The sequence below is a fragment of the Trichechus manatus genome, unplaced genomic scaffold, assembly GCF_000243295.1.
Source record: "Trichechus manatus latirostris isolate Lorelei unplaced genomic scaffold, TriManLat1.0 scaffold00011, whole genome shotgun sequence".
NCBI classification, from domain to species: Eukaryota; Metazoa; Chordata; class Mammalia; order Sirenia; family Trichechidae; genus Trichechus; species Trichechus manatus.
Window position 1 is genome coordinate 12,261,581 of NW_004443947.1, and position 13,148 is coordinate 12,274,728.

The 13,148-nt window shown below is 45.3% G+C and overlaps 1 protein-coding gene across 5 annotated transcripts in view; it reads right to left on the reverse strand.

Moving 5' to 3' along the window:
• The window catches only part of TENM2 (teneurin transmembrane protein 2), a 1,072,759-nt gene that overhangs the window by 36,324 nt on the left and 1,023,287 nt on the right, over positions 1-13,148 (reverse strand). For all 5 annotated transcript variants that reach the window (XM_012560118.1, XM_004371224.1, XM_012560117.1 and 2 more), the window contains 5 exons: positions 12,497-12,729; positions 11,136-11,290; positions 9,044-9,918; positions 1,752-1,927; positions 1-166 (listed from right to left, as the gene is read on the reverse strand). In XM_012560118.1, coding sequence (XP_012415572.1) covers positions 1-166; positions 1,752-1,927; positions 9,044-9,918; positions 11,136-11,290; positions 12,497-12,729 — 1,605 coding nt within the window. The remainder of the gene's footprint in view (positions 167-1,751; positions 1,928-9,043; positions 9,919-11,135; positions 11,291-12,496; positions 12,730-13,148) is intronic.

A 13,148-nucleotide genomic window follows, 5' to 3' on the forward strand; every position in this document is an offset into this window, starting at 1 on the left:
TTTAGGCCATTCTCCATGGGTAGGGAGATGTTGCAGCGCCCAATGGTGGGGGTGATGGTGCCCGCCAGGACATGGGGCTCACTGTGGAAGCTGACGCCCATCCCATTGGCATACATCACCCTCAGGGTCCCATTATTACAGAGCTGATAGCTGTTCCGCACTTGATCTGGAGAAACGTAAGTGGGGTGGGGACAGGGAAATAAATTATCCACTCTATTAGTCATAAGAGAACAGAGCCCCGATTTTTATAGGTTTCCATGGTACTTTGCAGCTGTCAGTCTAAGGCTGCCTTCAATTAGCACACAGCCAATGTTAAGGTGAGTAGCAGAGATGCTACTGATCCATGTAAAGAAAAACGTTATTAATATGTGGCACTCCAGAAATAATTATGCCATGGTATTTTTCTTTTACTCATTGAAGACTATTAATAGTAAATTTAAACATTTAAAGGTGCTGTTTGCCTACAGAATTTGTGTCAATCACATTCCTGATCTTTAACATATGTATTTTAGCTTAAATAGAAAATAAATAAATAAATGAAAGGAAAACTACTTAATTTTTTTTTCTTTCTGCTTACCAACTAACCTGTGGTTCACGGTCTAGCCACAGGTCAGAGCCACTGAAAATCAAGTCCAGGATTCTTCCAGAAAATCCAGAGAGAAAGCAACCTTCCCTCCCCTCATGCTTTTGCTGCTGACTATCCCATGATGCCACCTCCACTCAGAAGAATTTTGAAGAGACTTAAATAGCGTGAGGTAGACTGAGCCAGTGGGTGCTAATAATGTGTGGGTATCTTTCCGAATGGATCTACACTAGTCAATCAGACTTCTGACCTTTTCCCTTATCGAAAAGTTACAGGAAGAAAATGTGAGTCTGAGACTCCTTTTACAGATATGTTGATTTCTGATTATCTGGGCAATGGAGCCAGGCTGGGCTGGCCTTGGAGACGTTGGCTTTTGGGGGAGTGAGAAAGTATATACCTGTCACTCCTGTGATCCCGCCATCACGCAGAAGGACAGAATCTACATCATTAATCATTTGGCAGAGCTGAAATAGAGTTATTGAAACAGGCTCTGTCGGAGGATAATAGTCCAGAAATGTCACCATTTATCTACTGAGAAGACACTTTTAGCCTCTGAAAATGAGCAAGCCCACCGACATTATATCTTAATTAAAAGAAAAATTAATCTGCACAGTTCCTTTTCTTGACAGCCCCTGTGCTTGTCCTGGACAGCATGTCATGTCTAACAGCAACAATAACTATGGCGGTAGTCTAGAAATGGTTGGGATCTGAGTCTTGCGGAGAGATTGCTAAAGGTCTCTAATCCCAGGGTAACCACCTCAACAAACAACCACTTAAAAGAGAGGAGCAGAATGGGACAAAAATTCTAGTGGTGGGCCCAAGAGAATAAAAGGCCTTTGAGGAGATAATTTACCCATGTGTGTTGGGTGGGTGGGGCATGGTGGTGGTGAAGGGGTAGGAGGTGGGAAGAGAGTGAGTAGGAATAAAAACTGACATTTTCAGGTAAGTACGTGGACATTTCCAATATCTAGACTTTGGTCTGGTGTAGATGATGGCCTCCTGATTAAGTTACTTTCTACAAGATTGATCTCTTGTAGAGTTTGTTTGCTATGGACATTTGATTATAGCAGAAAGCTGAGGGCAAGTCCTGCAGGCCAAATAACTCACTCTTCTGGGCTTGACTGGGTTCTGGGTCTGGGAGCAAGGTGGGATGTGGCAGTGGGCTTACCTTGTACCACAGTGTAGGAAGCCTCCACAGAAGAGAGGTTGGTGATGACAGTGACGTCGTCATCGCGGTTGGAGTTCTCAATGTCAATAGTGATGGATTTCTCCATTTCCCGGTGCAGACTGGTCACCACTCCCGTGGGGCGTGTCACATTGGTCAGGCGGCCCTCGTGGTCATAGCTGGAGGACAGACACACCAGATGGAAGCATTCACAACACTCAGAACCATACAAGAGGCAGACTCGTGGGGCCAGAGGGAGACTGGGAGTTGGAGTGGCTGGGTGGCGCATCACACTGAGGGGTGCCCTTCATCACACTGCCCTGAGAAATGGTGGTGATGCCTTCTACTGCCCCTCGCAATAACTGACTTCAGCTCAGTGAAGACATTTTGCTTGGTCTCAGGCTGAGACTGTACTTAATTATGCTTTCCCAAGTTAAAGAGAATAGCAGCTTGCAAGCATCTCTTGCTCTTTTATTTATGTGTTCCACAAAGTCGCCAAATTAATCTTCCTACAATATCATTTTCATTATGGCACTTCTCTGCTGAACAAACCGTACTATTTTCCCATTGGCTTCTCCATCAAATACAAATCTGGCATTTTGGACCATTCATGTCCTGGTCCTCCACATTGGTACAACTTTATCCTACTTGTCCCCTGGTAGCCCTCTGGACAGTCAGGCTTGACCAAATGTCCCCTCTATGCCTTGGCTCGAGCATAGCGGACCTGTTACCAGGTAACCTGTGCTCTGTCCTATAGTCCCAAACCAACCACACTCAGCAACCCAAGCAGCCTCCTTGGACAGTTTTCCCTGACGACTCACTTGACCTCAGTTGTCCCCAGCACCCAAGTCTGAGTACACCAGTGATCATTGCCTTGCTGCTTGCAGATGGCCTGAAATTGGGTCCTCCTTATTTGTGGGGAGCCCTGGTGGTACAGTGGTTAAAGAACTCAGCTGCTAACCGAAAGGTCAGCAGTTCAAATCCACCAGCTGCTCCTTAGAAACTTGACAAGGCAGTTCTACTCTGTCCTACAGGGTCACTATGAGTCGGAATTGACTCGATGGCAGTGGGTTTGGTGTGGGTTTATGTTATGGAGGAATTCCTGGGTAGTACAAACGGTTAACGTGGCTACTAAGTGAAAGGTTAGAAGCTGGAGTCTACCCAGCGGCACCTTGGAAGAAAGGCCTAGTGATCAACGTGGAAAATCAGTCACTGAAAACCTTATGGAGCACAGTTTTACTCCGACACACATGGGCTGCCATGAGTTGGAATCCACTTAACAGTGAAGTGGTTTTTTCTTTCATGGATGTGTGTCATCTTTACTCTTTTCCCAACTGATGGGTTTTGGTTTTTTTCCCGCCTCCTTTCGCAAGAAGCCTTGTTGTATCAGTGGGGAGACTGGTTCTCCTCCCTGGAAGATCCATTGTACTTTGAAAGCTGGGACCTCATTATGCCCCAGGAAAGGAAACCAGACCATTTCCAAGGTCGGAGTGTTGAGGCCTTTGAGCTCTCCCAGACAAGCTTGGTTTCTGGAGAAGGGATGAAGGGAGAAAGGTGGGGCAATGAGGCATTTTGCTTGGAGGGTTAAAAAGAAGGAAAAACAGTGCCACCTCTGGGTGTGACTCTCTGGACTGGGAAGAGGGACAAAGTTGGTAGGCTGTGAGTGATGGAGACTGGAGCTTGTGCAGCATCTGGAGGTAGGAGGACCTCCAAGGACGGTCGCTATGGGGAGGGCCTGTGAACAGTGGAAAGAACACTGGCTTATGTGACTGTGTGTGTGCTTAGCGCCCAGACTGCAACGTCAAACATGGAGGGTGGTTGGTGAATGGTTTTTGAATGAATGAACGCAGACCTACCTGGCTCAGACTTGGAGTGATCTGTGGAATTTTGCTTTAGGGGAGAAACAGAAACAGCAAAGCTCTGCAGATGTTTGGAGTCTGAGTGTGGAGCCACAGTGATGTTTGGGGAAAGGCAGGGTAAAGGTGGTGATGGGAGGTGGGGGAACTGAGAGCTTGATGTCCCAGCATTTTGTCCTAGTCCGCATCACTTACCAAGGCACTAAGCAGTGGGCAGGACAGATAATACTTCCCCTTGGAGAGCTCTGATATTGTAACCACTATAACCAGCGATGGAGACTTAGTCAGGCCCCCCAAGTTGAAGCTGCAGAGAGGGGCTCCCTTGTGCTTTCTTATCTGCTAAAGATACTGCCTCTCAGACAGGGATACAAAGATGCTATTTACAATCGTGACAAATTAGAACAACCTAAATGTTTACTGATTGAAGATTCATTAAATAACTGATGGTCTATTTATATAGCACAAAAGCTATGAAGCCACCAAAATTGATGACATAGTTTTCTATTTGTTGGCATGGAAAATGTGCATATTGTTAAGGGGAAAGGGCCGAATACAAAATATACTCCACTGATAAAATAAAATACTTTCATTTTTGGGGGGTAAAAAATATGAATATCTGTATGTAGAAGAAATTACCTGAAAATACAGACATCTAAATGTTAATGGCTACCATTCATCTGTTAATTTGTCATGCTATGGTGGTTTTGCTGTTGCTGTGATGCTGGAAGCTATACCACCAGTATTTCAAAAACCAGCAGGGTCACCCATGGTGGACAGGTTTCAGCAGAGCTTCCAGACTAAGATAGACTAGGAAGGAAGGCCTGGTGATCTACTTCTAAATATCAGTCAAGGAAGACCCTCTGGATTACAATAGAATATTGTCTGATACAGTGCTGGAAGATGAGTCCCCTAGATTGGAAGGCACTGAAAACACACAATGGCTGCAACAATGGACTTGATTGAGTACACCGATGATTGTGAAGATGGTGCGGAACATTCCATTCTGTTACACATGGGGTCACCATGAGTCAGCGCCAACTCAATAGTAACTAACAACAGCAAATGTTAACGGTGGTTGTTTTGTGTGGGAATTTTTCTCACCTTTGTGTTCTTTTTTGTATATTTCCAAATTTAAGAAATTATTTGTGATCAATATGCTTTACTCTCATATCTTGTAGTCAGAAAAAAGGTATTTGAAGATAAGAAAAGGAAGTAATTCTAAGTGTTTGGGTATAGAGTGTCTAGCATAAAAATCAAAAACCAAACCCATTGTCAAGTCAATTCCGACTCATAGCGACCCTGTAGGACAGAGTAGAACTGCCCCATATGGTTTCCAAGGAGCACCAGGTGGATCCAAACTGCCGACCTTTTGGTTAGCATCCAAACTCTTAACCACTATGCCACCAGTACTCAGAAGCTGACAATGTCCCTACCTCCTGCTGCCACTAGGGACTGTGTGGAGGAGCATCCTTCTCTAGGACCCAGGGAAGGATTTAATTCAATTCCACTGTATCTCCTGGATACCTACAACGTTCAGGCTGCCCTGCTTCCTTATGAGAGAAGGAGTAGGAGTAGAAGTAGTTTCTACCTTCAGGGAACAGAGAATTGGAGTTGGGACCAGAATCTCAGGGGCCACAGGGAGAAAAACTTGTTCTCTTTAACTTTCAAAGAAGATCTAGCTGCCTACAGCTCTGCTAACTTCTCCAATGGAGTGAGTATTTGCATATTCAAGTTTCCTTGCAAATACATCTGCCCTAAGGAGCAAGGAGCTACGAGTTCCAGCAATGGAATGGAAGCCAACACAATGGAACTGGACAAGCCTTGGCAGAAGTAGGGCTGGAGGCTGCCTCTGACTCATTTATTCAACCAGTACTCATTGCGTGCCTATTATGTGTCAGGCACTGTTCAAAGCACTAGGGATCTGGCTAGGAACAAAACAGACACAAATCCTTGCTCTCATGGTGTGTACATGCTAGAAAGGGAGGACAAAAATAACCAAGAATAAAAACATAGACTCTGTCTCAGGTGAGAGCTGAGCAGATAAGTCTCCTCTCTCTAGAAAGTGCTATGCAGAGGGAAGGCATTTCTACTCTTTCTGTTGATGGGAGGATTTGCACTCTGGCTCATGCAACAGGGTGGGAAGAGAAGAATCTCCCACCTTAAGCTCTCCTTGAAAGTCGGGTGTTTCCTAATAGCCTTGAGTCTTTATGTGCTTTGGGTCATTACTCTCTTTTCTCTAAAGTTTTGGCTAAGGTTATGTACGCAGGGAGTCCCTGGGTGGTGCAAATGGTTAACGTGCTCAGCTGCTAAGCAAAAGGTTGGAGGTTCGAGTCAACCAAAGATACCTCAGAAGAAAGGCCTGGTGATCTACTTCTGAAAAATCAGTCACTGAAAACCCTATAGAGCACAGTTCTACTCTGACACACATGGGGTTTCCCACTGGTTACTGATTTTATACCTGGAATGAACTAAATCAGTAACCATTTCCCAACTCAGGCTGGGTTACTACGGAGGTCAGACCCTTGTCTTCTCCACTTCACCCCATGAGAGAGGCAATCAGAGGACAAGACTATGATAAACCTGCCCCTGAAGCCTGCAGTTTTTCTGTAGCCTTGCCAAGCCTCAGTGAGAGAGAAGTTGCTGGGGTTGGATGTCACCTCTTGTGTGGTAATTAATTGAGGTGTGCAACTGGTGGTAATATACCCAGAGTTGGTTTTGATGTCACAGTCCCAACAGAAAGTGCTGTTTGTGTCTGATTGTTAAACTGCAAATTTGCTGACCATGTTTAAAAAACGCCATAGAGTAAAAAGAATTTATCATTTTTTTAGGAGGTAAAAGAAGACCTTATAAATTAGAACCTTCACAATGGAGAATTTGTCATTATTAGATTTACCATAGATACTTGTGTGTGTATGTATATATATATATACACATACATGTATACATATATATAGCAGATCATTGAATCAAGAGAGAAAAAAACATTATGCAATTTCCATGTAACTTCTGAACAAACTTTTAAAAATTATGAATCATGTCTATGCATTCATTAAACTAAGGACACCTCATGGAAAATACTCTCTCAGTTAAGAGTTCACGTGTGTGGATATACCCAAACCTGAGTTTCTTTCACTATAAACCAAAAACCAAATCTGTTGCCGTCGAGTCGATTCCGACTCATAGCAACCCTACGGTACTGAGTAGAACTGCCCCATAGAGTTTCCAGGGAGCACCTGGTGGATTCAAAATGCCGACCTTTTGGTTAGCAGATGTAGCTCTTTTTTTCATTTTTTCCCGTACAAAAATTTACACACATCTTGTTATGTGACTCTAATTGCTCTCCCCATACTGTGACAGCACACTCCTCCTTTCCGTCCTTGATTCCCCATGTCCATTCAACCAGCTCCTAACCCTCTCTGCCTTCCCATCTCACCTCCAGACAGAAGCTGCCTGTTTAGTCTCTTGTATCTACTTGAGCTAAGAGGCACACTCCTCACGAGTATCACTTTATATCCCACAGTCCAGTCCAATCTCTGTCTGAAGAGTTGGCCTCGGAAATTGTTTTAGTTCTGGGCTGATAGAGAATCCAGGGGCCATGCTTCTGGGGTTCCTCCAGTCTCAGTCAGACCAATAAGTCTGGTCTTTTTACTAGAACTTGGGTTCTGCACCCCACCTTTCTCCTGCTCCATCTGGGACTCTCTGTAGTGTTTCCTGTCGGGGCGGTCATTGGTGGTAGCTGGGCACCATCTAGTTCTTCTGGTCTCAGGCTGATGAAGTCTGGTTTATGTGGCCCTTTCTGTCTCTTGGGCTAATACTTTCCTTGTGTCTTTGGTGTTCTTCATTCTCCTTTACTCCAGGGCAGATGTAGCTCTTAACCACTATACCACCAGTGTTTCCTCTTTCACTATAGTCTAAACCAAAAAACCAAACCAGCTGCCATGGTCAGCTGTGCCTTCTGGCAGCACCATGTGTATCAGAGTAGAACTGCGCTCCATCGGGTTTTCAATGGCTGATTTTTTGGAAGTAGATCACTAGGACTTTCTTCTGAGGTGCCTCTGGGTGGGCTCAAACCTTCTACCTTTCAATTAGCAGCTGAGCTTGTTAACTGTCTGCATGACTCAGGGACTCGCTGCAGTCGAAGTCAGGTCTAATTCAGACTGGCCTCCCTGAGACTGACAATTTGTTTCCTCAGTCACGTGAGTCAACATATTATCTGTGAAGTGCACTGAGTCTTTGGGTGAAACTACTAAGAGGGAAGATGAAAATCTATGAGGCGTTTGGGTCAAAGTATAGCTTTAACCTAACTTATTGTGAGAGCTAAGTATGAGAATCAAAGGGAGTCATCGGGGCAGAGTCATTGGCTGGTAAAGTATGACCAAGTCCCAGTGCCCTGAAGGATGTTAGGGTGCTTCAAAAGTCCAAAGATTGAGCTTTGACCAAAGAAGGAAGCCAGAACAAGGGAAAGCAACTCTGCAAAGCCGGGAGTATCCAGCAGGTGGCAATAGCTTCCTTTTGCATTCTCCCAAGCCTTTGGCATATAAACAGGAAGTGAACATTCCTGGACTTAGGAGTGATCAACAGTGAAGTCTTCTGTTCTCTCTCGTCCCCCTTTCTCTACGTCAACCCCTTCTTAAATTACTAAATTCTCAGCTAGCAGCAACGTCTAGACAGAAGGCAAGCAAGAGCTCCAAGTACAGAGGAGTTAACGTGATCCTTCACCACCAAGGAGAGCCAGATGCTTGTAAATTCCATCACAGTCTCAGCCAGCAACTGGGGGAATCATGCCTCAGTGGCCTCCTGCAACCAGCATCCCACCAGTTAATACCTGCAGCAGCGGGCAGTTTGACCAAGTGCTGCCTGCAGGAGCTAGGGAAAACAGCTGTTTGGCAAAAAAAACAGCAGGACTATTAAGTATGAGATAATTGTTAGGGGAAATATGACCAGCTCTCACATCTTTTAATATACCTAGCACTTTATCTGTATTGATCTGCTTCTGCTAAGGAGGAAATTCAGAGTTTATCTACCTGTCTGTGCAATCAAGTGTGATGCTGGACTATTGGCAAATTACAGGAGCCCCACTGGGATCCTGCCTCTTAGGTTCTAATTTCCGCACCCGTGGCAAACATGAATAATCAGCAAAGTTAATCAACACTTGATCTCCCAGGTGCTGTGCGTGTCCAATATCCTAAAATTTGAACGGCAAGCAGGCAACAGGAATTCTAGACTCTTGTAGGGAGGATGTTCAATATCGGAGACCCAGTAGAGTGAATTGAGTAAGAGTCAGGGAGAGGGGACGTGAATATCTTGAGGCAATGAGTAGACCTTGAAGTTAGGGAGACAACAAGATTCCACAAATTTAAAAGCTATGTGGACAGCCAATCTATATGAGAGCTAGGGCAGGGTAAGGGCTCTTGGGATATATTTTACAAAGCTACTTACTCATAGAAAGTTGTCCATCCTGTTTCATCACTCTTGGTGGCTAGGAGGCCAGTGTTCCCATCATAGGTCATGAGGCCAAGCTCCAGGTTCTGTGTGGACACGACCTTGAGTCCTCCATTGGTGCCCACAGTGAGGGTGATGATCTGATTGTCAGGCATGAGCAAGTGGCGGGGCATGCCACTGCTGTCCCGACGGATCTTCAGGGAATTCCCATTATTGTCAATCAATTCAGTGACATCGTTGTCAGCACTGTAGGTGAAATTATACAAGTACTCCCCTGTCACTAGGCTCACAGTGTACTGGTGGATGCCCTCAGCATTGAAGACATATAATTCCTGTTCCCCGGGGGATGCAGCCTCATACTGGTTGAAGGCATTTAGAATTGGCTTGTTCTTGCTGACTGCCCTGATTCGAATATTTCCAAGGTCTGCAATGTAGATGGTACCATCTGGAGCTACAGCTAAGGATGATGGGGAATTCAAGATGGCATCAGTCGCATACGCATCATCTCCGGAGTAGCAGTTACAGTTGACATCATTTTTGCAGTCGCAGTCTGAGGCTGCCCCTGCTAAAAGGCAGATCTCCCCATTGGTTGTTACCTGGCGTAGACGGTTAATCTTTTTCTCATCTGTCTCAGTGATATAGAGGACCCCGGTGTGAGAAATGGCAATGGCACTGGCTGACTCCAGAGCAGAGTGAATGGCTAGCTTGCTGAGTGAGTAATCAATGCCCGGAACCTGGCAGTGCATGGGGCGTCCTGCAATGATGCTAACTTGGTGGTTCTCAGTGATGCGAAGGATGACATTGTTCTCTAGAACATACAGGGAGTTATCCATTGGGTTGACAGCAAGGTCTGTTGGCCACTCCAGGCGAACCTGTGGATGACATGGCATCAGATTAAAGAATAGCCTCTAACACGCCCAAGGTTTAAATGTGTAGGGCACTTACATTGGCTTGACGCAGCTGGGAAAAAGAGACTTAGTCTTTTGGTAACACACTGTACTAGAAATGCCAATCATGGAACCACTTACCCATAGCTTATGCTGAGGGTGCATGATAGAGTCGGAGAGACTACATAACAAACATCTACTGTATAATCTACTGTGGCTAGAGGCCGCCAGCTCTATCCATGGTGCTGCCTCTCAGCCCCAGATGATTGGAAGAAGGTCAGAGTTGTCATATATGGTTATATAGGTGGTGTACTGCACAAGGGGCCCGTGTAATCCAGCTTGTACTGTGCTCACCAAGCTAGGGGCCTGTGGAGGCTCTGTTCGCTTACAGGGGGCACCTCTGTCTAATTCACACAAAGAAGCCACGTGGCTTGGAAGGTAGTCCTGACCCAAGGACAGCCAATGCACAGGCTAGACGGGAATCTACAACCTGAGTCTTCACTTCAAAAAAATGAACTGGACCAAACACATGCCTCCTCTGTGGAACCTGGAATAAAAATCTCTGTAGCAAGTCAACAGTTAGCTGTGGAATTTGAACTGAAATTTTATGAGGTTAACTAAGGGTTGAAAATGCTCTTATAGAAAAGGTGAACATATGTCCCAGGTTGGCTGAGAATCCATATAATAAACGTTGGTTTCCCCTGCTGAAACTTTTAGTGAGCCTCTCTTCTCTGAAGAGCCCTGAGCAAACACACACTTAGGGAATATTGTAGAGAGCTCTGCTCTAGTTACTCCTGCACAAAGTAAAGGTTTATATAGTGAGGATGCAATCATTTCAGATTAACAGGGACGTTCTGATTGACATGTAACACTATATGGAACATTCTCAAACCTGCAATAATGATGGAGAAGAGAGGTAATTACACAGCAACACCTACCCTGTAATCTGCCATGGCTGGAGTGTGTCACCAGCTCCACTTTTCTGAGAAAGAGTTCTCTCTCTCTCTCTCTCCTAATGTGTAACATTTACCATTCCATCTTGCTGTCTACTTCATCTCAGCCCTTCTCCAATCAAACCTGGGATCTGTTGCTGTATCTCCCCCTCCCACTCCACTTCCAACCCAAACTGGAAGCAGGTGAGAACTCTAGGCTAAGAACCAGGTGTTGCTTACTGATGAGAAAAACAAGAGAGAGAGTCCTACCTGGGCCACGTCCATGCTGGAGTCACAGCTCAGGGGCCGGACAGCAGTGAGGTCGTTGGAGCCCAGCAGGGTGGAGATGATGCCATTCTGGTCGACCTTCCGGATCATGGTGGCGTCAACGAAGTACATGAGCCCGTTCTTGTCTACTGCAATACCTGAGCAAGACAAACAGTGTGAGTGTGTTTCTCAGACAGGTGCAGGGCTAGGGGTGGTGGTGGTGGAGGTGGGGACACCCCACTGGGCTGGATTAACATACTAGTCAGAGCAGTGGTTCTCAACCTCTTTAGGCAAGAGCCTTTCACAAAGGTGTTGTGCTGGGTTCTGCATAATTCCTGGGGTGCTGGTTGCATTACCACCCACTGCCTTCCAACTGAAGAAAGTACCTTGGGCTGCAAATGAGTAAGAGTGGTGCTATTAGATAATAACCTTGCATCTGCTCTCTTTCAAAAAGAGTTATTTCCAAAGTTCACTGTTTAAAAATTGTTGGTAGGAATTACTTGGAAAATCTTTCACCACTGACTGCAACCATGAGGTTGAAAAACAGTGATTCTTGCAGTCACAAACTCCCGGTTCAGAGTATTTCCTCCAGGAACCATTCCCTAACAAAGCCTAGACTCAGCTTAGTACTTCAATGCCCTGGGGGCACACTGGGCCTTAGCACTCCCCTGTTATGGCGAGGCTGGCAAAACACAGACTTCTATTAACTTCTATTTATTTTGTATTTTCATCCAAGTTCCCAGGTACAAGGCTTTGCATCTGTCATCCATGGTACCACTGCTTTCATGGTAGCTAAAAGTGCTAACAGGAATTGGACCCTCAAATGACTGGTCATTAAGTATCTTTAGTCCTTTTCAAACAGGGATCCATTGGTGTCAAGAAACTCCCCCATTCCAACTCCTGGAAATTATACCCACTCTTAATTGCTACCATTTACTGAGCATTTACAAAATGCCAGGCACTCTGTTTAAGATTTTACATACATTATCTAACAAGTGAGTCTGGGGGTGGTCGGAGGCCCCCCACTGGGCTCTGCTCTGTCTGCAGCCCACACAGCGGGCACTCTGGCCTGGGAAGCCACCAGTTCCGTCAGCATCTCTGTGACTGGCAGCAGTCAGAAATCTCCAGGCACAGTCCATCCCACTTTTCATTTGCAGCATATGTGGGTGATAAAGTTTACTTCAAATAAATAAGTTTTTTTTTTAAAAAACATCCACCCACATGTCAAAGCAATCTATCAGAGTTAAATTATTCTAGGGAAACTTTTGTTTGGACTGCCAGGCTCAATTCTGTCCCAATAAGAAGAAAGTCCAGCTGGTGGAAGCTTAACTTGGGGTGTGGGTTTCTTCCTTTGTGACCTTTACCTCTTGGGCTCATCAGGGTTGCATCCACAGCCTTCCCACCATCCCCGCAGCGGGCTTCATCGAACGGCAAACACTGCTCTCCAGTCCCTGCCACGACTTCCGAGTTCCCAGCCAGGTCCTTGGCTCCACTCAGAGACTTGATGCGGTAGATTCGCCGACTGTTGGTGTCAGACACGTAGAGAGAGCCGGACACAGGATCCACTGCCAAGTAGTACTTGTGAGCTGGGTTGTTGCTTTAGTAGGAGAAGCACAAAAAAGAAATGAGAAGGTGCTGTGCAGTTGGCCTACTGAATCTAAAGGGCTGACAAAAATCCTAGCAAGGCTCTTACCTTCTCTAGTGTCTTTCCACTTTAGTGAACTGGAAAGAATCTAATATCATAACTTAGCATTTTAACATATCATGGCTCTTAGTTACTTTTAATTGGACTTAAGCTCCTCATGCTACCATAGAATTTATTGTTCCCCACGATGCTAAAATAGGTGTTTTGTTAGCTGGTATTAAAGAGCTCACTGTGCTTTTATTTTTATGAACAGCATAGTTACTCAATGCCAACTACATGTGTGTGTCAGCCTCCTTTATTTTCCTACTTTGGGTTTTGTATGTTCTCAAGTGGGAGTGTTGAACACTTCCATGTGACACTGTTTTCTTTTT